We start from the raw sequence: 27,028 nt of genomic DNA, 5'->3' as shown, positions 1-27,028 counted from the left end.
GAACAGCAAAACATCTAAATAAAAAAACTTTGTAAAACATTTCTTGCGTACATGAGGTAAAGTGTTCTGAAGAGTATATGGAAAGCTTAAGGCCAGTCTTTACTTATTAAATATACAGAAGCATGGCAATACATGTGAGAGCATTTAAATGTGTTAATTATTTAACAAAATGAAGTACTAGCAGTTTCTCTAAGCATATACTTTCACTACTCATTTTATTAATTGGTGTAATTTACCAGTTACAACAAATTGTAATATTTAGCACTAATTCTTCCCAAAGGCATAACGCATAATACAAACATGATGATGATGATGATGCATGTCCTGAGACAGCTGCAAACAACGGTGTTCAAGACCAGCTGAAGAAGTCAACTCTCCATTACTTGGATATTACTTCTGAGCTGAGATGCAGGAACTGACCACTACACAGAAGATGGTTTCAAGCAAACCACTGTGTGCACTCATGCATCTACTAAATCACAGCTGAAAAGACAGTAACTACTTAAAACACTCTTAATACTAATTGCCTATGATCAACTGACTGTATCATGAGCAAAGAGTGGAAATAATGTTGACATTTGTTTCTACATTTCTATATGGAATTTTTTAGTTGGAAAGGTAACCTCTCTATTATTCCAAATAATTATGTGGATATTTCAAAAATCAGTTTAATTCAGTTTTATGATGCATTTCTAGTGACTCAAATGCAAATTAATCTACTTTCTAACACAGTCAAATACACAAAACTCCGTGAAATTGCTGTAAATATGTATCCTTAAAAAATAAAATCTGAACCTAAACCATTATTTGAGTTTAGATGTAAATTCAAATCAGCTTGAGACTGTGAAAGATGTATGCCTTTATTATTACTTTTACATATTTTCCTTACCTGAACCACCCACGGACTGTTGGCAAAGGCCATGATATCTCTTTCTTCCCAGAAAAAGGCTGAATCTGATCTCTTGATCATTTCAAATTTACTAAGTAGCTTCATTGCATAAACCTTCTGTGTCATTTTATGGCGAACCTGTTGGTAGAGAAAGAAGAGAAACAGCTTTTTTAAAATGCCTTGTAAAAAAACTGAATATGAGCATAGTATATGTCTCAAACCACTTTCTGAGATCTGATGCCTCCGGGTTTTCATATACCAAATTTTCTACACAGTAAGGATTCGAGAACTTCCAAACCTGGAAAGAAAAACCTAACAGCTGCTCCAAAAAAACAAAGCACGGATGGAACAAGAAGGATGCCAAAGGAAGGAAGATATGCCAGAGCCTGGCCAACTGCTGCAGCTGCCGCTGCAACCCCAAAAGAGGAGCTGCAGGGCCACAAGAAGGACATGCCTCAGGGCTGCAGGAAGTCTCAGCAGGTAGCTATTTTATTGAAGATGAACTGATACGAGCATATGTCCTTCCTCACTATGGCTTTGAGCATAAAAACGAGAGCTCACTCCAGTAGTCTGCTTACTCAAATTGAAACTGCTAAAAACCAAAACAAAACAAAAGCCAACCCAAAACTCATAAAAAGAAAAGTACTGTCTTTCTCTAAAGAACTGGACAGCTGCTCTTAACACTTTCTGAGTGAACACACCTACTTCAAATCACCCAGAACACTAAAAAAAGTTGAAATAATTCTGTTTATAGAAGAAAAAGGAAATGCTTGTCTATTCTCTCTTCAAAAGTTCCATCGTGTAAGGAGAAATAAAATGCAACTGTTTGTGATTTCCTAGTCTGAACACCACCTATCCATTGCATTCATTCATGTTAGAAATTCTGCAAGCAGTCCACTTCAGCCTCTTCCATTTTTTATTTTTCACAAAGATGATTTAAAAACCTCACATTTAATAAAATAAACCGTATCCCCCAACCTCTTAGTTTCACACAATGTCTAAGTTTAATTACACTACTTGAAAGAATGTTTAATAGGCTCTTTTCCTGAACAGCTGTAAATGTTTCAGGTCCATTATGTCTGCAGTGCAAAGCTTCAGAGAGGCACCTATTTGGTCTACAAATCTGGGAGCATCTGTCTCCTGCTCCTGAAGCCAACAGGAATGATATGTCAAAATAGAGGCATTAGGTGTGCATGTGGAATACTGGAAAGAGTGAGAGCATGAACAGAAACAGGATTATTTATGAATTTACTGTTCTTGAAATGGAAGCTTTTTGCTTTCAAGATATAGGTAGGAAAGTTTTATGATTAGCATCTTGCATTGTTTAACACTAACGAACAACCTTCTGTATAGCTAGATTGAAAAATGTCCAGCCAACCACCAAAACAGACACACATTATCTACATGCATTAACAACTCTGTAAGCATGTATATTTTAAGACATTAACAATTAACCAGCTTGTGAAGGTGTCCTAAAAAAAGGATTTTGAAAAGCACCTCCTTCCCATTTACTAATCCCACATGGGATTATTTACAAAGACTTGGTGGTACACCACAAACTATACTGCATAAAGTAGAGCTTTTGTAGTCCTGCTCAAAACCTGAAGAAAGACAGAGACCAGTAACCTCAAAAGGTATTATTTAACTGAAGATGTATTTTCTGTGAAAATTCACGCAAAGCTCTTCAATGTATTTAATAGTTTACAATTCCTAAAACAGCTGTGTACTCTTGCCTGGGTGTAGTTAGTATTGCTGCCTTCATTTATGAGAATAATTTTCTCCCACTACTTGGGGGGAAACAAAGCCTTGAAAAGTAAGCACAGTCTGAAGCAAGCTCATGCACAGGAGAAGAAAAGTAAACATGGGCAGGGGGACCAGAAATCACAGGCTGTGCATCTCTCTGAGATAGTGCCAACAGGCTATCAGTTGGCTAAATTATTTCTGAAGAAAATTTCAAAATAGGTTCATTCTCTGTACAGAAATCAAGGAACGAAAGCAACAACTAGCATACTGGCACGCCCAAAGGCTGAGTGTGTCTCGACGTGCTTACAGGTGAAGAAGCCCACCAGTGACAGTACTCGTTCTATCACCACCATGGCCCCTGGAGACAGCCTATTTAGCTGCTGGCTGCTGTGCTCTTTACTCAGAGCTGTATTTGTACATACGTATATTGGCTCATATAGCAGATTATTCATGTATTAAACTGTCATGATGTTTCAATTTCTTCCAACTGTTTAAATGAACTGCCAAATTTAAACTGCAGCTCACCAGAGTAACTCTCAAAATAGGTAGGAAAATCCCTTCATGCCATCAGCACTGAGTAACATGGCCTTGTTTAACTTATGAAAATGCATTAAGAAATAAGAATTTCCCTCTACCCTGCTTCATCGATCTAAGACTATCAAGAAAAAAGTACGCACAAAATGCGTCCATAATTTCTACAGCATTCATGTCAGAAAATGATCTGTAGGGAAAGAAAGAAACATACCTGTTTGAAGTTATCATATTGAATACATAGTATTGATCTCTTATGATAAAAGAAAATGAAGATCCTAGAATTGTGAACTGAACTCTAAGGTTTGAAATAATCACAATATCCTAAAATACTTAATAGAGTAAGAAATTACTACAGACAGGGTTCCAAAGTTCATGTCTTGACAAATTTTCATGTAGTAGACCATGGCTGCTTTACTTGCATTACTACAGAAGTGTACTTCAGCAGTGGCTGGGAAACTAAACCTAATAAACAAAGCACTTAATAGAAAAAACTAAACCAGCACCTGTTTACATAGGCCATGACAACTGCTGGTTTGCAACACAAAGAAATCTCATAGTAAAGACCGTCACCCAGATTATCCTTTACTACCAAATACAAGAAAGAATTGGCCTTGCTTATGATTTCTATTCCAGTACACAATCAAGTCAGTCTGCTGTGTCACTGCAATGTTACTGTACTTTGTGATTAGGCCTGGGACGACAAACTGAGGATATGTTTCAATTTCAAATCAAGAGGATTTTTCCTCAAGTGAAAACAAACAAGAGGTACTCAGGATGTGCTTTCATAAATTACTGTTTCTGCATAAACCACAAGTAACATATTAAGCACCATAATTCAATTTTTCTGTCTGCCCTAGAAACCAGTCACTTTTATTCACGGCACTGCAGAAGAGAAGCAGCAATCTGGCAGCTGGCAATTATTTTCTTAGCTTTCCCCATCACTACAGACCCGGCAAAGCCAGAGGCCAGAGCTCAAGAGTAGAGTTTAATACTTCTGGAGGTATAGGAAATTGTTTTTCCACCAAAGTCAGATGCTCAGAACAGAGTCATCTGATCTCTTTTTACCACACTGATTTATTTTTTTTAATTTTTTTGGGGGGGAGGATGGAAAGAAAAGCAAGGCTTTAAAAAAAAAAAAAAAATCTAGCTATAAGATACAACAGTGGGTTTTCCTTTCTTGCTAGAATCCGGAAAGTTGATCTCCCTACACCACTTATTTCACAAGAAAATGCTATACTGGAGCAGAAAGCTTGGGGGGAGAAAAACTTAAATGAAGGAGGTCATAGCTGACTATTTTATGCTATATGTTAACATACTCATTTTTTGGCTTCTTATATTTAAATATTGCAAATATTTAACATATATTTGTGCTACAAATATTTATGCATAATGGCATACACTGATAACATGACATTCATGAACTTAACTCATGTAGTCAATCATGTTTTATTTACAGTTCTTTCTGCATTTAGCCCCCACTGAAGCAAATTTCTATTTTGATCACAGAATGTGTTGCAAAATATTTTGATTACTGCAAATCCATCATCTGCAACCATGGTATTAACATTCTGAATGGAGTAGAAATAGATATAGCTTAGCTCAATAGTTTAAACTTGTATCATACCTTGTGAGGCAAAAAATCTAGGTATGTATGCTCTCATCACCAGCTAATATTAGTTTGGATCTACAGTCATATTTATTAACCCACTGCTTTTTAGCTGTAAGACTACATAACATTATGGTTTCTACTTATAATTTTACATTCCAGAAAGAGTGTTCTTTTAATTGGCATGAAATACAGAAGAGCTCTACATGAACACACAGACGTTCCCTTCCAGTACCAAGCATTCTTAGCTTTTCGTATTTTCGGGCTTGAAGGTATTATTTAAAGAATAAAAACCCCTGTAACAACAACAGAAAACCAAAAACCATCATTATATGAATCACAGAATCATAGAATGGTTTGGATTGGAAGGGACCTTAAGGACCATCTAGTTCCAACCCCCCTGCCATGGGCAGGGACACCCTCCACTAGACCAGGTTGCCCAAAGCCTCATCCAACCTGGCCTTGAACACTTCCAGGGAGGGGGCATCCACAACCGCTCTGGGCAACCTGTTCCAGTGCCTCACCACCCTCACAGGGAAGAATTTCTTTCTAACATCTAATCTAAATGTACCCTCCTTCAGTGTAAACCCATTCCCCCTTGTCCTGTCACTACACTCCCTGATAAACAGTCCCTCTCCATCTTCCCTGTAGGCCCCTTCAGGTACTGGAAGGCTGCTATAAGGTCTCCCTGGAGCCTTCTCTTCTCCAGGCTGAACAACCCCAACTCTCTCAGCCTGTCCTCACAGGAGAGGTGCTCCAGCCCTCTGATCAGCTTCGTGGCCCTCCTCTGGACTCTCTCCAACAGCTCCATGTCTCTCTTGTACTGGGGCCCCCAGAGCTGGATGCAGTACTCCAGGTGGGGTCTCACAAGAGCAGAGGGGCAGGATCACCTCCCTCGACCTGCTGGTCACACTTCTTTTGATGCAGCCCAGGACACGGTTGGCTTTCTGGGATGCAAGCACACACTGACGGCTCATGTTGAGCTTCTCCTCAATCAATACCCCCAAGTCCTTCTCCTCAGGGCTGCTTTCAATCCATTCCTCGCCCAGCCTGTAGCTGTGCTTGGGATTGCGCCAACCCACATGCAGGACCTTGCACTTGGCCTTGTTGAACATCATGCGGTTTGCACAGGCCCACCTCTCCAGCCTGTCAAGGTCCCTCTGGATGGCATCATCTCCCTCCAGCGTGTCAACCCCACCACACAGCTTGGTGTCATCGGCAAACTTGCTGAGGGTGCACTCGATCCCACTGTCCATGTCGCCGGCAAAGATGTTAAACAGCGCTGGTCCCAGTACCGACCCCTGAGGAATGCCATTCCTCACCATTCTCCACTTGGACACTGAGCCGTTGACCACAACTCTTTGAGCGTGACCATCCAGCCAATTCCTTATCCACCGAGTGATCCATCCATCAAATCCACGTCTCTCCAATTTAGAGACAAGGATGTTGTGCGGGACAGTGTCAAATGCCTTGCACAAGTCCAGGCAGATGATGTCAGTTGCCCTTCCCTTGTCCACCAACACTGTAACCCCATCATAAGAGGTCACCAAATTTGTCAGGCATGATTTGCCCTTAGTGAAGCCGTTGTTGGCTGTCACCAATCACCTCCTTATCTTCCATGTGCCTGAGCATAGTCTCCAGGAGGGTCTGCTCCATGATCCTGCCAGGCACAGAGGTGAGACTGACCGGCCTGCAGTTCCCTGGGTCCTCCTTTTCTCCCTTCTTAAAAATGGGGGTTATGTTCCCCCTCTTCCAGTCGGCGGGAACTTCGCCGGACTGCCAGGACTTCTCAAATATGATGGAGAGTGGCCTGGCCACTTCATCCACCAGTTCCCTCAAGACCCACGGATGCATCTCATCAGGTCCCATGGACTTGTGCACCTTCAGGTTCCTTAGATATTCTCAAACCTGATCTTCTCCTACAGTGGGTGGTTCTGCATTCTCCCAGTCCCTGCCTTCCGCAACCTGGGGGGCAGTGTGGCTCAAGCCGCATTTGCCAGTGAAGACTGAGGCAAAGAAGTCATTGAGTACCTCAGCCTTCTCCACATCCTGGGTAACCAGGTCACCCGTTTCATTCTGGAGGGGACCCACATTTTCCCTCGTCCTCCTTTTATCACTGACATACCTATAGAAGCTTTTCTTGTTGTCCTTGACATCCCTGGCCAGGCTAATTTCTGTCAGGGCTTTGGCTTTCCTAACCTGCTCCCTGGCTGCTCGGACAGTTTCTCTGTATTCTTCCCAGGCTACCTGTCCTTGCTTCCACCCCCTGTAGGCTTCCTTTCTGTGTTTGACTTTGCCCAGGAGCTCCTTGTTCATCCACGGGGGCCTCTTGGTATTTCTGCTTGACTTCCTCTTGGTTGGGATGCATCGCTCCTGAGCTTGGAGGAGGTGACCCTTGAATATTAGCCAGCTGTCTTGGGCCCCTCTTCCTTCCAGGGCTTTGTCTCATGGTATTCTGCCAAGCAGATCCCTGAAGAAGCCAAAGTCTGCTCTGCTGAAGTCCAGGGTAGTGAGTTTGCTGTGCGCCCTCCTCGCTGCCCTGAGGATCCTGAATTCCACCATTTCGTGGTCACTGCAGCCAAGGCTGCCCTTGAGCTTGACGTCCCCTACCAGGCCCTCCTTATTGGTGAGAATAAGAATATGACCAAGTTACTATGCATTTTACCATTACAGTATAATGATGAGGCAAATGAGAAGTAAAGTTTGTCTTCAGATCCCTCAAACTACCTAACTGTAGTATGTACACAGAGAAAAATTATCTCTGGTTTAGAATTTAAATTGCATATGATACAGTGAATTAAGCAAAAAGTTTCCATTCTAAGTCAGAACAAATTAAGAACTTACATTTAAAATGAAAGGTTAAAAAGAAAATGATAATTATTTAGAAAAAACATTATGTTCTTAGAAATATACACATGAAAACAATGTGTTTTGATTTTTGAAGCATGCTAATACAATTCTCTTGGACGCTTCCAACAAATATATCAGTGTGACACCCTAAAAATGCACGACTTCTCTTTTTCATTCCCCCTCCCACACACACACACAAATGGAGGAGGAACTCTGCTCCTTACAACGTGATTCTTTGCTGACTTCCCATGCAAGTGCATGACAAGGAGCATGAGCATCGCTATTAGCTACTGTAAGTGGATATGTATAATGATAAAAATGTCTAACAGAAGACTTTAAAACAAACCATTTGACGTGACTGTCAGTGAAAAGATAGAGAGTAGACTGTTTTCTTAAAAAGTTCCCTGCAGCAGCCCTTTCCCAAATAAGTAAGGTTCTGCTGAAGGTTTTGGGTTTGTTTTTAATCTCTTGCCAGCAAGGATATAAAAGTATATGCAAGATACATATTAATTCTTTAAAGTCTTGTTCAAAAATGGGGATCTTTGGAAATACTACTCTCCACACTTCATAAATTCTTTTGGATGAAAACAAAGTGCAAATGACCCAGAAAGAAATAGGGAAGAGGGAGTTACATTCTCGTGTTGCCACACTTGGATGAAGTTGCCTTAAAAAAATGAAATAAATGAATAAAAATTTCCAATTAAATGTTAACTGCCACATGAATTACAGCTAAATTTGCAAATTACCAATGCAAATAGCATTAGGCTAGTCGCAGGGTTTTTCACCCCAGTTCCAACCAATTTCACCAATACTAATAAAGAAAATACAAATATTTTTTTAAATGGATAATGAATTTATTGCCATTACACGTTGTGTATCTCCTATCAGCACTTCAGAGCTAAGATCTTGCCACATTCCTCAACAAAACTCCAAAACATCTTTGTATTTTCCAAAAGTGCTGTATGTTACAAGACAATATGATTTTCCCAGCTTCCCAACACAAAATTAGCACAGAACAGTAAGACGTCAGTTCCATGTCAAAAGGCACAAGCAAAAGGGTAACTTTTGTTACCTTCTGGTAACAAGACAGCAAGCTTCAGTTGCTGCAAATTAGTGACTCCCCTTTCCATTGACGTGCTTTCACATGTCTCTCCCTCTAAAAATGCTTGCACAGAAAATTATTGTGGATCAGCTGATACGCAGTTATCTGTTAGCTCGTGATGACTTGTCCCCGGTGTTTGTATTCTCTGACTCTACGTGGTGCTTACATCCATAGCGTATTTAAAAAATGACGTATCGATCCATCTTATACACATGCTCGCAGTTTTATGGTACCTATCCCACAGTATGACTTTGAAGTCCAGGAAAAATCAAAATTAATTAAAAAGCAGACTATGCATGATATACTAAGTTACTTTGTTGCATTTTAATATTTTTTTTGTTGCACTATTAGCTTGCTCTTTCATAGGAAGGTTTCAGATATTATTATACAGTGATGCTTGCAGCCAAAAAAATTTAGAATTGCCATGAAGTGCCTTTTCCATTTTTATCAAAGGATAGCAAACTGTTTCCCAAGTCATTCCCTTCTAATCCATCAGGTTTTAAACTCGGATGTACTCTTCAGAAATGACCTCACAATACAATGAAAATAACACTTATTCTTTATCAGAATCCATTTTTAGATATAAAGCATGTGAGACTGGGGAAGGTTTTGGCTAGAGCCGTCAATCTGTCTAATCATTAAATCATTACATTCTTACCAGCTGCACTTCTCCAAAAGCTCCTCTTCCAATCACTTTAACAACATCATAGTCTTCAGCTTTCATCTGTAAAGCTCGGATTTTTTCCACAATCTTCTCATCTAAAACAAATCAAATAAAAACTGTGATAATGCATGTATTAACAGAATATAAGAATTTTCTCTAACATTTTTCATTTAGAGTCAAAATAAGCTATTTTTATTTAAATGTTTAGAGCTTCCTTGGTAGTTCTTGAAATCTGCAGTCACTATTAACAATTCATTATTATCTAGAAACCATCTACCTTTAGCTGTAACAAGTGCAGTGTCTTGGATTTTGCTGACTCTCGTTTCACAACTCTAATATTCATCCACAAGCTTACAGGAAGACCCTGGTAACGAAAAGAACCAGAGATGCCTGCCTTGAATTTTCAATTATTCGTTGCCACCCGCTGTGTTGCCAGGATCCACTGACACTCCATTGATAATGCAGGAGTGTGAAGTACAGGTGCAACTTGCTCCTACACACCGGGAGGGTTCAACAGCAGTCAAACGGTGAGGAATATAATTCAATAACCTCTGTGTGCAGCTTCAGATCATGTAGAGATATGACTTCAGACCCACTTATTCATTCCATATGAAATATTAATTCAAGTTTACACAGGTTTATGTAACTGCTGGCCATCTCAAAGTGCTTTTTAGTGTTCACTGCATGTGTAGTTCTACACTTTTTAAAATTAGGTCTACAAAGCTCTGTTCAAGTATGCTCTGGTGCAATGTTCTGCAGATAAGCTCTGTCTTTCAGTATTCTTGTAGGCAGTTGTGGGGATCTGTAAGGGAAACCCATGAAATTCCGACCTCTGACAAATTCTAAAAACATCCAAGGTCCTAGACTCTTTAATTTTGTAAATGCAGCATGCTAGTGAATGCATTCCTAGCTAAATGCATTTTAAAAATCTATTCTTATTACAAGGACAAAAGATAATGGGAGCAATGAATGGAATCCATAATAGTGGAGGTAATCTTTCTTAAGCATGGCAAGCTTTGACTCTGCCCCCACACACGCTTAGAGGAAGAACAAAACAAAGCAAAACAGGTTGACTGGAGCAAGACCCCCTACCAGGGAAGAGCATGAAAATATACAAAAAGCTGTGGATACTTCTATTCAGAGAGGAGTAAAGGTGTAAATTGCGAGATTCCTGTTTAGGGTTGAAGACTGTGGAATGTGATCCCAAGAAAGGCATCAAAGGGGAACTCAGATGTGAATACAGGGGAAAAAAAGGGATCAGAGGTACAGTTAATTCAGTATGACATTAAAGATGACATTGTCAGTGGGGAGTTAATGATAACAAACATCTAGTAAATAGTTTAACCATTCCTACATGTTGATGAAGAGCAATCTGGCAAGCTACAAGCAATCCAGGAGATGCCTGACCATCAAGAGCATTTCTTTTGACCCAAGTGAGCAACAAGCGCAATGGGGGAGGCATCTGATCTATTACTCACAAACAAGAAAGAACTGGCCAGGGATGACAAAGCCTGTGGCAGCCTTGGCTGAAGCAACCGCAAGATGGTGGAATTTAAGACTCAGAGAATACAGAAAATAGCAGACCTTGGACTTCAGGAGAACAGACTTTGGCTTCTTCAGGGAACTCACAGGCAGGATCCTGTGGGAAGGTGCTGTGGAGGGCAGAAGAGTGGGTTGATCTTCAAAGATGACGTGTTCACAGCACAAGAACAGTCTGTTCTAGTTAGCTAGAAATTGAGCAGGCATGGCAGAGAGCCAGTTTGGCTGAATAGGCAACCTCTGTCTCAAGCACAAAAAGTGAAGGTTTGGAATATGGAAGCAGGGATGGGCTACCTAGCAGGAACCTTCCAAGCATGCAAGGATGGAATTGGGAAAGCCAAGCTCAGCTGGAATTGAAACTAGCCAGGGTTATGAAGGGAAACAAAAGCCTTTATAAATACACCAGCAATAAAAGAAAGAAAGAGGCAAATGTGGGCCTGCTGCTCTCAGAGGGGTAGGGGATATAGTGCCAAAGGATATGGAGAAGATCAAGGTACTCGATGCCTTTTTTTGCCTCAGACTTCACTGGCAAGCTCTGCTCACAGGCCTCCCAGCTCCCCGAAGATAGTAACAGAGTGCGTGGCAGTGAAGTATTGAAGTAGAGGAAGTCAGAGTTAAGGACCAATAAAGCAAACTTGACATACATTGGGCCATGAGATGACATAGGATGCATCTGAGCGTGCTGAAGGAGCTAGTCAACATCATTACCAGGCTGTTCTCTATCACCTTTGAAAGGTCATGGCAACCTGGGGAGGCACCAGATGACTGCTTAAGGGATAATGTCATGTCTGTGGTCTAGAAGGCAACAAGGAGGATACAGAAAGCTACAGGATGGACCAGCAGCCTAACCTCACTGCCCACAATGATCACGGCGTAAACCCTTCTGGAATCCACTTCCAAGCATTTGATGGACAAGAAAGGATGGGAACAGCCAGAATGGATCTAAAAAGGACAAACTGCGTTTGATTAACCTGATTGCCTTCCATGATGAGATGTCTGTCTTGGTGGACAAAGGGAGAGCAGTACACATTTACTTTCCTTGATTGTACCATGACTTTCAACACAGCATCTCAAAGTATCTTTGTAACCAAACCAGGCCGACATGGATTGCACAGAGAAACTACAAGGTGGGTAGAAAACTTGCAGGAGTCATGGTCAGTGGTTCAAAGTTGATACGCTGGAGGGCAGGGCTGCTCCTAAGACGGACCCAGACACAATGGGTAAATGAGCTGACAGGAACCTCACAAAGTTCAACAAAGGCCGATGCAGAGTGCTGCACCTGGAGTGGAATGACACCACACAACAGTACAGGATGGTGCTGAGCTAGAAGACACCTTGAGAAACATGACCTGACAGCACTGACAGACAACAAGATGAACAAAGAGGAATGAGCAGCAAGCCTTTGCACTGACTGCAAACAAGGCTGCATTGGTAAATGCATAACCAGTAGGTTGAGAGAAGTGACTTTTTCCGTTTCTCACTTGTGAGACCACATCTGGAATGCTATGTCTACTTTTGGGCTCCTCAGTGTGAGAAAAATATCAAAACATTCCCTAGCTTAATGGAAAGCCACCAAGATGCTTAGAGGGTGGGACCACATGATGCTCATACAGAAGCTGAGAGAACTGGAATTGTTCAGGTTAGGGAAGTCTAAATGGTTGGCCTCAACAGAAGTTGAGAGGAGGTTTTACTCTTAAGAGTTGCAAAGTGAAAGGACAGGAGGCAACAGGCAAGTTGGAACATCAGAAATCCTACTCTGTAGGAGAAGAATCCCCAGAATTGGGAATTGGAGCAGACTGCCTCGTGGAGCAGCAAAACCTCTGTCTTTGGAAATTTTCAAAATTCAGATGTACATGGATCTGAACAACCTGATCTACCATCAAAAGTGGTTTGGCTTTGAGCTGAGAGTTGGACCAGTTGACCTCCAGCGGTCCTTCCTAACCTGTGGAACACAAAAATGCAACTAAAAATTTCTTCTTCTGAGGAAAAGATTAGGTGTGAAAGGGAAGGGGAGAGATTTGAAGAAAAAAAAAAAGTGAAGAATAATCAGGAAAAAGAGTCTGCTAGTAAAGTTGTAAGGACAGAGGCAACTAATACCTCAAAAGTAGACAAATTTGCTACATTCAGTGTACCACTAAGACTGTGAAGTAATCCTGAGTGTGAAAGGAAAAGCAGTTGAGAGAATGCTGAGGCTGTTTTCTACAGTGAACCATGAAAGCTTAGACAGGAAGCATAGGACAGCAACAGTGCTTCACCCACACCAAGTTTATTATTTTGTTCATGATGTGAACTGATTTTGCAGTTTGAGCAGGGAAGACTGTGCTTAGAAGCTTACTTAATTGCAAATCAGAAGCTTTGGCACCAGACAAGGAGAACAAACGCATTTGCACAGGAAGCAGCAGTAGAGAAGGATATATCAGTAAATTTCAAGTCAGAGAGAATGTGCAATTACATGTTTGAACACAATGTATTTCACAAGAAAGGGGAATCACATGAATTTATTTTCAAATGTTTCTGAGAAGTTTCAAATTTTTTCAGATGTGTGAGATGAGATGGCAGGGATTTAAACAAGCTGAAAATGTAGTTTTATACAGTGTCATCATTGGTCAGAGACTCACAGGAATACTTCTGTGTTCAATACAATACAGATATTATAAACAATTTTAATACAGATCCAGTGAAACTGTTTAAGCATTAAACACTGCAGTTAAGCAATGAAAAACCCGACAATATATGAAGTAAGCAAATGAGATACCAACTGAAGAGTTGCCAGTTTTATCATCCCTGTGAAATCCTAGGTATGGGGAAATCCTACCTGCTCTACTAAAAGATTTAATAATCTTAGCTAAAAATAGTCATCATCATTTAGGGATGCAGGTGTTGTGGAGGTATCAGTTATACAGATGGATTATCTATTTTGTCATAAAATTTAACAGATATGGAACAGATAATCAAAGCATGGAACTAACCTGAAGCAAACAAACAAACAAACAGGCTGCAAGAAGGCAAGCTCAGGGAAACCCAAAAGCAATGTCATAATTGCAACATGCTGGATCATATGATTTATTTCATATATCACATAACATGATCTAATTCAAGGCACAGGAGGCCTTTCCAACACTATCCTTTTACTAGAGGACTGAATTTTCACAAGGTTTCACACAGATGAGTTTGTACATTTGTGGTATCTATGCACAGATACCATAGATTGTATCTTACAGCCTCATGAATTTGCAACTGCACAAAGCCCAGAAAAAGAAAAATGTCAGCTTTAAAGGAAGACATTAAATGGACTCCCCAGAATATAATAAAATCTTATAAAAATATTGTGACGTTTAAGTCAAAGTCTTAAAATGTGAGAATGTCATCACCTATGACTCAGGTTTCTTTAACATCGGAAGGACCAGGAATGCTGGAGAGCAAGAGTGTTTAAAGACAGCTTTTGATTTACTACTTGAAAATGGCACTATAACCTTTAAACAAATGAAGCCTCACTTTCTGAAAGGGCAGACCGTTTGGATCAGTCACTGACAGCTGGCAGCAAGAATGAGGATGAAGGTTACAAGCGCTGGTGAAAATGGAATAAATACCTGACTAGAAGAGTAAAGGGGGGATGGGGAGGAGGAGAAAACCATGCTTTCCTGCTCTTAAAAAAAAAAAAAAAATTAATATCCAGGTTATTTTCTGAAAAGTTAAAAAAAAAAAAAAGTCTATCAGGCAGTTCTGGGGTGTGTATATGAGAGGAATAAAAATGCAAGGGAGTGCAATTTTATCCCCACAGGGCAGACACAGTCAGTCAATAAGCGCTGCTATGGAGTACATTAAGTCAAAAGTTGCTGCCCTAGGCAAAAGTCTAGCCAGAAGTTAAACTGAAGTACAGCCAGGAAGTTCTGCAATCCCACACCCGCCCAAAAACAAACAAAAAGCACAACAGAAAGACAGAATTTATTAGGAGTGCATACGTAATATCTCGTCAAAGGTATGTGAGGAACAAAAAGCTGCTGGAGACCTTGCAGAATCAGCAAAAACTAGAAGGCATAGCTTCAGACAGGCTAGCGTTTCCCCCTCCAGAGAGAAGAAAGGGGGACACAAGAAGTATTTTGTCTTGCATAGATGAAAGGAGCAGAAGACAGGGAAACAGCAGCAGTCCTCTGACTTGCAGAGGACGCATCTCTGACTTAGTGAAAGTAAGCCTGATGGCAGAACAGAATTGCTTTGTATCTACCAAGTACCCAAATGGAGAAGTGGTTAATAACACTGACATGTAACTTGTTTATACATCTAAGACATTCTGTCTTAAACACTGTAGCTGTAATTCATGCTCTGCTTGGGAGAAGTTTCTTATTTCATACCTCTCCCATCGTTACTCTTACCAAAACAATTATTATTAAGAATGGAACTGGAGCCCAACCTGCCAAGGTGACTGCAAAGACTGGGCAAGGAGTGGCTTAAAGAAGCCAAGAGAAAACCAGAAGGGCAATTAGCTCATTAACTCAATCTACAGTGCACTAAATCTCTAAGATTCTTCTTGACATCTGACATTTCATCTGTGTCACTGACAGGAAGTATGGAGCACAGAGAATTGCAGTCATGATAGGCATTTAACACCATACAAGATAAGGCAATTCTGCTGGTAACTGCATGGCTGGCATATGATTCAGCAACTTCAAGCGACACAACAAAACATAAGGGAAGGAACTAGAATTGTTACTTCTGCAAGAAGTTCATCTTCACAGATAAATCTTCTAAGTTAGCAGTGTCTGCTTGGAGAGGAAAATGGCAAAACAACTTTCCAGGAAGTTTGTTCAGGGGATTAGCAAAGCTGCTGCACAAGTGACACACTTGTACTAAAAGTTCCTTCTACTGTAAATACATCTATTGCCATTACACTCCAAATCATCAGCAAATCATTTTAACAATAGAGGTTTCCAGTTTTTGAATGATGCTGGAAAACGCATAGGAAGTCACTGATCCGTTTAGGGGGTCAAGGCTTCTGGACTGTACCAGACCTGCTGATGGCACAACACCCCATGCTGCTGTTTGGACTTCCTCAAAATTTGTTTTTCATGCCCTTCTATTCCTGATGATAAGATTATAAATGATTAAATATTTTTAACTGTTGCTTAAAACCGTTGCTTAATTATTTAACTTTCTGCTCCCAGAAGTTAAAACAGCTAACAGGCTATGTAGTACATGCAGGGAAGACCACAAAAAAAGACACAAGCCACTAAGACACGATTCAACACTTGGTAAATCTCAGATGGCAGTAAAAGTGACTTGGAAGAATTTACTCAACCTGCTGTCATAGCCTTGATGGCAGAAGAGGAAAAAAAAAGACCAAGAAAGATCTGTTACACCAAGCCCATGCCAGAAAGCTCAAGCTTCTCTTCTAAAATAAGCAAGCTAGTTTTTGCACTCAGAGGACTATGAGATTCCTCTCATTGTTTTGGGAATTAAATATTACGTTATGCTTTCTTGTCCCATGAACACACCAAAAAAGCAGCAATTTAACCAGAATCCTAACAGCTGATTAAAGCAATACAGAAGACTGAAAAGGAATAGTTGTACTTTCACAGGAGATACTTAAGTGTACTTTTATATGAGATACTTATGCGCCTCATGATGAATACATGCTCTACTTTGGTTCAAATGCCTTGGAGAAAGTAGCAAGAAATCAGAATAGTAAGGGAAAGCAGGCAATGAAAAAGTTTGTTGCATATTAAACACACGAAGAGGCAGCTTCTGCAAAGCGGTCACAGAAATGGGATATAACAAACTCCTATAGTTACGGGCAATTAATAAATTGTAGCTTTGTGAAATGAATTAAAATATTGGAGTTTCAGCTTGAAACTATGAGTTGAGCTGAATATCAATTAATGTCTCAGCTGAGACGCAAACGATTTCATTTTTAATTTAAAATAAGGTATTATTAAAACATGAACCTGATTAGTAATGATTTGCAGTATGTCTGAAGTAGGGTGTATTCAAACCCGTGGGAATATGTTGGAAAAAAATTTTCCATCTCAAAGTGTTATCGTGGAATAAACTAGTGATTAAATTGACTGAAAATGTGATGATTATTGCAGTGTTCTCCACAGTTTTTGAAGATTTGTGTAATACGGATTAAAACAACCGTAAGTAACTACTCCGCCTCAGTAGCTTCACTTCACACTATGGAGTGCTAACTCATAAGACGGCCCTGCCACCTCTTCGCAGTTGCCTCAGGAAGCCTTGAGGAGGGTTGCAGGCTCCAGGCCCCCAGCAAAAACTGCTCATCAGAGTCTGTCAGAATCTTTTGACAGTAACTCTCATCTAGGCATTTGCTACACCTCTTCAGACGCCAAGAAAAATCAGAAGAGACAAGAACTCGCTGCTCTTTTAACCTAAGAGAGCAACAACTTACTGTTTCATAAATTCTTAATACTATTTCCAACTCTTCTTGCAAGTCCACAGTAGCAAGAGGCTTCAGCAAGCACATGTACGCTCTTCCTTTTCACTGACAGTTGCTACCCTCGGAACAGTTTCCAAAAAGACATGAAACATGGGTTCAGCAACTTCAAATCACATAAAATGGCAATGCCAATAAGAACTCAACCGTCCTGGTTTTTTCCTGCATCTGAGCAGCTCCCTTTGTGCTAGCACAAATACTGGTGAAACAATATGAAAATCAGAAACTAGTCTTTGCTTTTCTTTTCCCTGACTAGTTTTAACAAAAAGAAACAAACCAACCAACCACCACTCTCTTTGCACCAATTCCGCTCGGTTCCCCAACCTGGTTCATAACAAACCACAAACACCTGTGTCGGAAAGGACCTTGAAACAAATGGCTGTGGCAGGACTGATTCTTTCAGTTGCAATGCCAAAATATTACGTTTCAAATGTTTACAAAATTCTCATTTCAGATTTTTTTTTTTTTAAGAGTCAATCAGAGAAGATATTCCCTCGCAGGCAGTACGGAAACAGGAGCGAAGTTACATGGGTGATTCTTAAAAGAGATGCACAGCCTCACAGTGTGTGAGCCAAAATACTCAGCTCTTAACTTGCTTTTTTTTTTAAAAAGTTCAACAGGTAAGGATGAAGTGCACCCCTGAAAACTCTTAATTAACTGCTGTGAATTTTTTTGTAATGCATCTCAGAATTTTCTTTAACTAGTATCAGGTTATTTCAACTGTAAACTGTCAGCTAATATAAAAAAAAGGCAGTAATAAAATTGTGAACCAAAGAATATTTTTGGGTTTCTGCCACTGCTGGTAGCCTGCAGGCCACGTCAGATGCTTAATAATATTTACTACAACAATGGGAGAGAAGCTAGGAGTAGAAGGAGCAACAGCCTTCAGAAAAGGAAAGACAGACAGCAAGAATGTTCAGGGGCTGCAGAAAAAAACCCCAAAAACCTGTTTCCAAGGTTAAATTGTTTTCCCATAGTTGCTATTTTTAATAGCTGGATACCAGAAGATACTGGTCTACTGATTAGAAAAAGGTTTCAAATTTTGTCCTACTGCAGAAATAGTACTGTAGCGTAAAGGTGAATCTGAACAGCTCATAAAAGTTACTGATACTGTCATTTACATCATTTTCGTATTTGCTGTAGATAGGGTTTTCCCTCACGTTGCAGGTACCAAAATTACTTAAAATGCTGTTTCCTGACCCTTTCTTTCATAAATATCTGCTTGAATTCCTTTGAACTCAAACTGAGAAATCCCAAGGTATGCCTATCCTTCCTAATCTGTTTCTTATTTATTCTGTTGAATGAGACTTTACTGGCAACTGTAAAGCTGTATGTCCAGCTATGGGGCTCTGCTAAACCTCACAAAGAAGCACTGATTTCCAAACACAAGGATTCACCAAAAATGACTATACCAGCCACCATTTATCTGAGGAGCATGAAAGAATATTCAAAGGAGTCACAGAGCAACAGAAGGCAGACACACGTGGCTCTTACCAGTTAAGAATCAAAAGAGGAGTGGCTGATAAGACTGCATCCACAGTAACCTCAATATATGCAAGAGAAGTTCTTTAATAATACGGTTTTTTATAAAAAATAAAAAAAATCTCAAAATAAGCTCACTACAAAACATAGCTGTTCCAAGAAGGCTTACTGAACATTTTAAAACAAATAATCCACTACTTTTACAAGAAAAAAAAATGTTTATACACATGGATAGAAAACACTTTAAAAAGACAAAATACAGCTACTCTGATGTAACAGTGTTACGTTTTCATACGCACAATAAACTCCAAGATCCTGTCTACAATTAATTTGGGGAGAATCACAAACATTTACACGAAGGTTCAAAAATGCACCAACAGATTTTAAGGTACAATAATTTAGTTTTAAAAAAAATCAACAGAAGGCTTTTCTGCCAGATTAAATAAGACTGTATATACAACGTTGACATTTTGAGTAATTAATTTCTGAAGAATAACAACTGGGATATGCTTTGCAAATTATGTCGCAGCACATAATTAAGATAAAACAATAACATAAAAGGATTTTTCCAACTGTAGTTGGAAAAATTACAATCTACAGCTGGTATTTTCCAACATATTTTCAGCAATACAATGACTCCCCAAAATAAAACCTCTCTGTAATAAATGGTCCTCCAAAGCCTTCTGAATATAGAAGCTCAGAGTTATCAAAATTACCAAAATGAAAGTTAGCAATGCATTTCTGACCACTCTTAGTTTAAGGGCCACTTGTAACTTACATCTATTTAAGAAGTTATCAATGTTCTTGTTCTTCCTCAGTGCTGGATAATCCAGATCAAGGACCAAAGAATTCAAGCCATCCTGAAAAGAAATAAAAATAAGTTAATTGAGTTCAAATCACAGTTAACAACTTTCTTAAACTACTACACTAAGACTGATTATATATTATTCAAGCATGCATTACATTCCTAGTAGGCAAATCAAACAAGCTCTCAAGTGTGTTTATAAACCAGTCACCGCAAAGGAGCTAACACACACTGGCTGGCTCCAAGTTGATCTATAAACAGTACAGATACATTACCATTCATTAGTGGCACTGGGACTTAAACTGGAGTAGTAGTTTAATCTTAACCAGTAAGCAGTCTTACTCATTAAACACTGATTTAAGATACTGAGTTCAATCTGGTTTTCTTATTTCCATTACACTTTTCCCACATATTTAAAAACTTTATGTTTGTATTATTGCTTTCATCACATTCTCTCTACCTTCTTATTCTGGATATTCAAAAACCAACTGCACATTTTTCTTCTTGGAAGCAAGACATGACCTAAACTTAAGACAACAATTCACCACATAATTCAAGCTCACAAGATTAGATTACTTTTTCTAAGTGACTCAACAGAAGACAAGCCAGAACTCTACATGCCATTCTGCTACCAATTATCAATGCCTCCATAGAAAACAATTGAGACCTCTTAAAATGGCAAGGAATGAGATCACCAACATCTAAACTAAAAATAGTATTTTAAACGCCTCTTACAAGACTTAACTCAATTCCACCTTTCAGCAACCTAGAAAAACTTAAAAAAATATTCTTCCAAACACACAGCCCTTTCCAGTTACACAAGCACAAACAAAAATAAAAATTAGTTTCAGATACTAAGAAGAGTCAGGGACTCCATTCATATCCAGCATCTCCAGTGTTCTGCCTGAACTGGTACCTTTGTTTATTGCTCTAAGAACAAAATCCTGAGATTGTTTCTTCAGGTTTTTGAGCCTTGACAGGCATCACAGAGATTTAAGTCAGAGACCACAGCACATTTATTAATAGGCAGCCAATAGAACTAGACAGCTTTTCAGTCTTAGTAACTATAGCTAAGAACCTCCTGATTTTATTTTTTTTTTCTTAATATATATGGGAAGGGATCATTTCTGTTGCAAATCTCACTAAAATTATTATACTCATTTGAATAATATATCTACCTGGATAGAGTTAAAGGCAAAGCCCAAGATTATTAAATACATTTTGAATGTCATAGTGTCCTCAATATGCATGTACAAAAATAAGGCTACCTCATCTGTGGAGATGTTGCTTTACACCACAAAAAACGTTAAGGATTAAGCACATTTTCAAAATTAAGAGATTCAATTGTGATTTATTTATTTTTTTTACCTCCTAACAAATGAAAGTGTCTTGGGAAGTAGCAGGAGCAGTCATTAGGCCCTATGGAAAACAGGACTTGCTCAAGAAATGCCCAAAGGTATGCCTGACAGGCTAGAGAAGCGGAGAGAGAAGAACATGACAAAGTTCAACAAGGGGAAATGCCAAGTTCTGCATCTGAGGAGGAATAACCCCAGATGTATTTGTGTGATTTCCTACCCAGATGATTTCCCGCTACTAAAGGCCACAGAATACAAGCTTGCCTTACTATGTGTTTTAAATTGATAGGGAAACAGCAATTAGCATCTCATTAGAATCATCTGTTACAAGTTGATTACATTTATTATATTTGACATAACTATTATAAAACATCAGAGCCTCACAGATGCATTAAAACATGGCATAAAGCATAAAACTTCAAAAAAGGCAAAAACCCAAAAAGGTCCATCCGGGTAAGCAGGAAAACAAGAAAAGGCAGCAGGAGGCCTGCATGGATGAGTAAGGAGCTCCCCACTCAACTCAGACATGAAAAGGAAGAGGTGGAAGAAGGGGTAAAGTGACCCAGGAGGATGACACCTGCTGTCTGATCATGCAGGGGTAGGGTTAGGAAAGCTAGTGCTGTCCCAGAGGTCAACCTGGTGAAGGATGTGAAGGGCATCAAGAAAGGGTTCTACAAATACATAAGCAGCAAAAGGAAGACTAAGGAATATAATGGGCCTGTTGCTTAATGGGGCAGGGGAGCTGGTGACAAAGGACATTGGCCAAGGTACCCAATGCCTTCTTTGCCTCAGTCTTTAATGGTAAGACCAGCCTTCAGGAATCCCAGGCACCTCAGACCAGAGGAAAAGTCTGGAGCTAGGAGGACTTAGACTTGGTGGAGGAGGGCCAGGTGCCAGGACCAAGTGCTCCAGGACTAGGAGCACTTAAACAAACTGGATGTACAGAAGTCCATGGGCCCTGATAGGATGCACCCATGAGTGCTGAGGGAGCTGGCTGATGTCATTGAGAGGCTACTCTCAATCTCTGAAAGATAATGGCAAGTGGGAAAGGTTCCTGAAGACTGGAAAAGAACAAACATCATTCCCGTCTTCAAGAAGGAAGATTCAGAGAACTGCAGGTGAGCCAGTTTCATCTTGATTCCTGGGAAGGTGATGGAGAAAATGCTCCTGGAAACCATTTCCAAACACACAAAGGACAAGAAGGCAACTGGGAGTAGCCAGCATGGATTTACAAAGGAATAATAATGGTTGACAAGCTGATTCTATGATGAGGTGGCTGGAGTGGTGAACAAGGAGAGAGCAGGGCTCTTCCTGGGCTGCATTAGGGAAAGCACTGTCAGCAGGTAAAGGTCCTTCCTCTCTACTCAGCACTGGTGAGGCCACACCTGGAGTGCAGTGTCCACTCCTGGGCTTCCTAAACCAAGAAAGGCAGGAACTTAGTGGAGCAAGTCAAGCAAAGGGCCATGAAGATTAAGGCACTGGAGCATTTCTTGTGAGAGGAAAGGCTCAGAGAGCTGGGACTCTTCAGCCTGGAGAAGCCTCAGGGCAAGGGATCTTATCAATGTGTATCAGTACCTGATGGGAGGGAATGAAGAAAAGGTAGTGCTCGCTGACAGGACAAGAGACAACAGGCACAAGGTAAAGCACATGAAATTCCATCTGGACACAACACTTTTTTCCTGTGAGGGTGGTCAGGCACTGGAACAAGTTGCCCAGAGAGGTTGTGGTGTCTCCATCAGTACAGCTATTTAAAACCTGACTGGATGTGGTCCTGGGCAATCTACTGTAGCTGACCCTGCATTGAGCAGGAAACAGGATTAGATGATCTCAGGAGGCCCTTGCCAACCTCAACCATTCTGTGATGTAACACCTAAAATATTTCCACTGCTGCACAGAGAAAAAGTAGAATTTTACTGTTGAATCTATGTAACATGAACTGTGCCATGAAGGTCTCACACATCACATTTTAGAACTTCCTTATAAAAAGAAACATAAAACAGTGTTAATAAGCAAATAGGGATGTCAATGAAGAATACACAGTATCAATCATTAGTTACTCTAAGAACAATATTTACAGGCATTATTTCAGCCTTGACCATAACTGTTCCTGCAAGACCCATTAAGGATAAAGGAGCGATGCACTAGGACATCGTACTCATCTTTCAGAGGTACAGAAGACTTAGTACCTATTCTTAAATTTGATGACATTTTTACAAAAGTCACAATAAAACTGAACCAAAGCAACAAAGTTGCTAAATAATTATGGATTAGTCACTGCATGAATTGCACAGGAACTGCCCAATAACCTGGACAAATCCAACGGAAAGTACTCTGACTTGAGGTGATTTCCTGCAAAATAACGTAATAGACTCTGTAATACCAAAGTCTAGCAAACACTGCCTTCTAAAAAAGGATATCTCATTCTGTAGCACAGTGTGTCAGCAGAAATACGGGTCTTCACCTTGCAACATGTAGAAAAGGACCATACTGAATGCCCTGATGGACAGCAGCTGGGCCATCTACTACGATTTTTACGTAGCACAATGAAGTCTCAATTCCAATTAGCTGGTAGTCTACACACAACACCTAACTCCAAATATAACATTAATATATTTGCAATATAACTGCATTAATATATGACTGTAGTTTACAGTATCAATTTACAGTATCAAAGTAAAAGTCTTTCTTACTCTTTAGAATCCCTTAATGCAATTAGTTTCACAATTGGTCCTGAGCATATTTTTTCTGATGAATTACAGTTCTCGTTTCCACAGCACAGATTAAAAAATAAAAACTAGTTCCCTAGAGCTCTGAGCACCTTCTTACTCTATTTCTCTCTTCACAGTCTAATACCTTATTATCACTCCTTTTACATTCTTTCATTTCTATTGAAATAGTATTTTCATAATGACTAACAACTGGGTAGACATTTTAAGGAAGATGTAAAAGCACTCTGCCAACACAAATCAATAAAGTTTTTTTTTGTTTTTCCTATTATTTATTTCTTTGGGGGGGGGGAAAGCAAGGACACCTGAAATGCTTTTCATGCAAAGATATTTTAGAGGTTGACCAAGTAAAACATGTATAGAGTGCTCTACTTACATCTTGTGCACAAAGTTAGGGAAAAGAATAAAGTTATCATCCTTGACAGACATTTTAGTAAATTTGGATTACAATGTCCAAGACAACCAAAACTTCCAATTTAAACCGAGCTGTATATTATCATTTCAGATGTCACTGTTTTTTCCCCTGTGTCATCCCGATTCCACAGCATTTTTGTGGGCTATAAAAACTGAGAATCATATTTGCAGCTGATTTTTTTATTAGGTCTTTCTGTCTCCTTTTCATGGACTTCTGGTAACAATTTTCACAACTAGCTATTAATGAACAGAAATTTGAGAACAGTGCAACTGCCCATTCTTAACTATTTGGAAGCATCCTAACTGGCATCCAAGAGAAGTGATTAGTATCACCATCAAGAGGAACAGAAAGAATGTCAATGTTTTTCCTAATCTCTGTGAACAAACCTCACTATCATATTCTTTTAAAGACAAGATTTTACGCTCTTGAACATAACTTTAAGGTAAGGGATTTCAAGTTCATATCAACATGTAGTTTATGAAAGACCTGTCTTGCACATTAGCATTTTGTCAAAAGGCATTTCCTTAAAGCTTTACATTTTCATTAGAAGGCCTAGTTTACATTACTTAACATGAAAATTGTACTACAATTAAGAAGCTGGGTCAAAAGATTACACAGTAAAGCAGACCATTCAAATTGAAGAGAAGTAATCCAGGAAACGACATCTCCTTTGTCTAGGCCTCACAGATAAGTCACTTCAACCAGGAAATATGTTATTAAAGTGATTTCACTGTTCGCTTCCTCTTTCTGCTATTACAGAAGGCTCACAAGCTAACAGGCCAAAAATAGCAGCTTCCAAACAAACACACTGTTAGCAAAGACAGCTCTGCCCCCATCAAAAGCCTTTTGCTCATGGCAAACGTGTGAAAACATTCTCTACAGATTGTTTCCCAATCTCCTATACCAGGAGAAGAGATCCTGCCCGCTCTGGCAGCAGCAACCACCTCTGGTGACAACAGGGAGCCTGGCCTTCCCAACAAGCAGCTCATACTGTTACAGACCTGAATGAACCGAAGAAAAAACAGGCAAGAAAAGTTCAGGAAGTACAGGAACTAAATGTTTATGTTCTTCTCTGACAAAAGGGGCTGTAATAGGAAAAAATAACGGTAGCTTCTAAATACCACCTCAATGTCAATTCCAAGCAATCCCACTGAAGTCCAATTTCTGAAATTAAAATTGCTGTTTGAACCTGTCCAACATTGATATTTACTTGTAAACTCCACAGGGTGTCACAACAGCTTTGGCTACTTCAATTTATTCCTCAGCTTCATGATGACAAAAAAGTAAAGCAACTCAAAACCAAAAAGTAGGACAACTGAACAGAAGACGTATCAGTTGCTTCCTTAGTACCCGCAGGAAACAATTCATAAATTCTGCAATAACTGGAAAACCTGAGTGAACTGATCTAGTGAAAGATGCTCCTGCCCATGGCAGCAGGGTTGGACTAGATGATCCTTGAAGGTCCCTTCCAACCCAAACCATTCTATGATTCTATGAAAAGTTCACTAAACCATTACACTTAAGAAAACCACAACGCTATTCCTTTCCCCTTTGCCAGCCTTCCAAATCCTCAAATAAAATTTAATAAACTCTGCTGCAGTGGAAAATAAGGATAGAAGAGTCTGTAACTTCAGATTACAGTTTTCTAACTTGACCCACATGCTTTTTAAAGCAGAACTTTCTAAGTCTGTGCACACGGGAACTGAACATCTAATGACTCTTCATTAGGATTAAACCCCCAACTATATTCTTCCATATGCCAAATGGACCTTTAAATAATTCTGGTCTTTCCTGAGCAATTACTTCTTTCCATATCATAGAAGCTACCTTTGGATATAAAGGCTAAAAGCTTGCTAAGCTTTACAATACAAAAAACAACTGAAAGGTCACATATAAGGCAAATATACCATTTTCCCAAGCTTATCCTACTCAGTGATCATTAGGATACATTGTAATTAATTTTTCTCTTACTTAAGCATAATTAGTATGTGAAGAAATAATTCAGGACATGATAATGCTGCCAATATTTACTGTTGAGATGTCTTGCTATTCTAGAAGTTAATAGTTCTACATCAATTAAAAGATTTAAGTTTTTACAGTATTATGTACAGTTTAGAAACCTAAAAGCAGTTCCTGTCCACAAATAAATAAATACTTAACAACAGGTTTTATCTGCAATCTGATTTCTATATATAGAGGTAAAGAAATATTGAAATGATTTAAATGAATGAAATTATTTTAATGTTGTCTACTATTTAATAAATGCAAATTTTTCTTCATCATACTAGCAATACTCCTCAAGGACCGTCATCTCATGTGCTACATCCTACATGCATATTTTAATGGTTTTATACAATTTACCTTGCTATCTGACGCGGACAGTGTCAGACTGTTCCACTGTAATGGTAAGATGATAACAGACCAAAAATAGTTTCATCCTTAAACACTAACAAAAGAATAATCACAAAACTGTGTTCAAGATGCAACAAGAACTTTAAGGAACAACACTATGAAACAGTAAAAGCATGTAAATAAAGATCAGAAAGGCAAAGGTGTATGAGTTGTAGTTTACAAGGGACAAGAGGAAAGAATGGAAAATACTTTATACAAGAATGATTAAAATAGAAGTCCATTAAGCATTAAGAAAGACAAAGAATGCACAGAATGCTTAAGTTTTCCGTGCTTTCTTCAACTTTTTTTTTATAATGTTGTATATCTGGACATACTTACAAAGGATAAGAATGAAAAAAAAAAATCTGTACATTAAGAAATGTGCCGAGGACAGCAAGATCAACTGAAATTCACTCTAAAATATTTAAGGACACTGTCTTAATCAATTTTCTTTGAGAAGTCAGGAGAACAGGAGAGGT

At 39.4% G+C, this 27,028-nt stretch overlaps 1 protein-coding gene across 4 annotated transcripts in view; it reads right to left on the bottom strand.

Moving 5' to 3' along the window:
* Window positions 1-27,028, bottom strand: part of ROCK2 (Rho associated coiled-coil containing protein kinase 2) — a 104,862-nt gene that overhangs the window by 42,185 nt on the left and 35,649 nt on the right. For all 4 annotated transcript variants that reach the window (XM_054821630.1, XM_054821632.1, XM_054821631.1 and 1 more), the window contains exons 2-4: window positions 19,636-19,717; window positions 9,383-9,483; window positions 890-1,027 (exon numbers count right to left, since the gene is read on the bottom strand). In XM_054821630.1, the coding sequence (XP_054677605.1) occupies window positions 890-1,027; window positions 9,383-9,483; window positions 19,636-19,717 (321 nt within the window). The remainder of the gene's footprint in view (window positions 1-889; window positions 1,028-9,382; window positions 9,484-19,635; window positions 19,718-27,028) is intronic.

This window comes from Grus americana, chromosome 3 (genome assembly GCF_028858705.1).
Source record: "Grus americana isolate bGruAme1 chromosome 3, bGruAme1.mat, whole genome shotgun sequence".
Taxonomy (NCBI): Eukaryota; Metazoa; Chordata; class Aves; order Gruiformes; family Gruidae; genus Grus; species Grus americana.
Note: the sequence above shows the minus strand (reverse complement) of the source record. Positions and strands in the feature narration are given on the sequence as shown.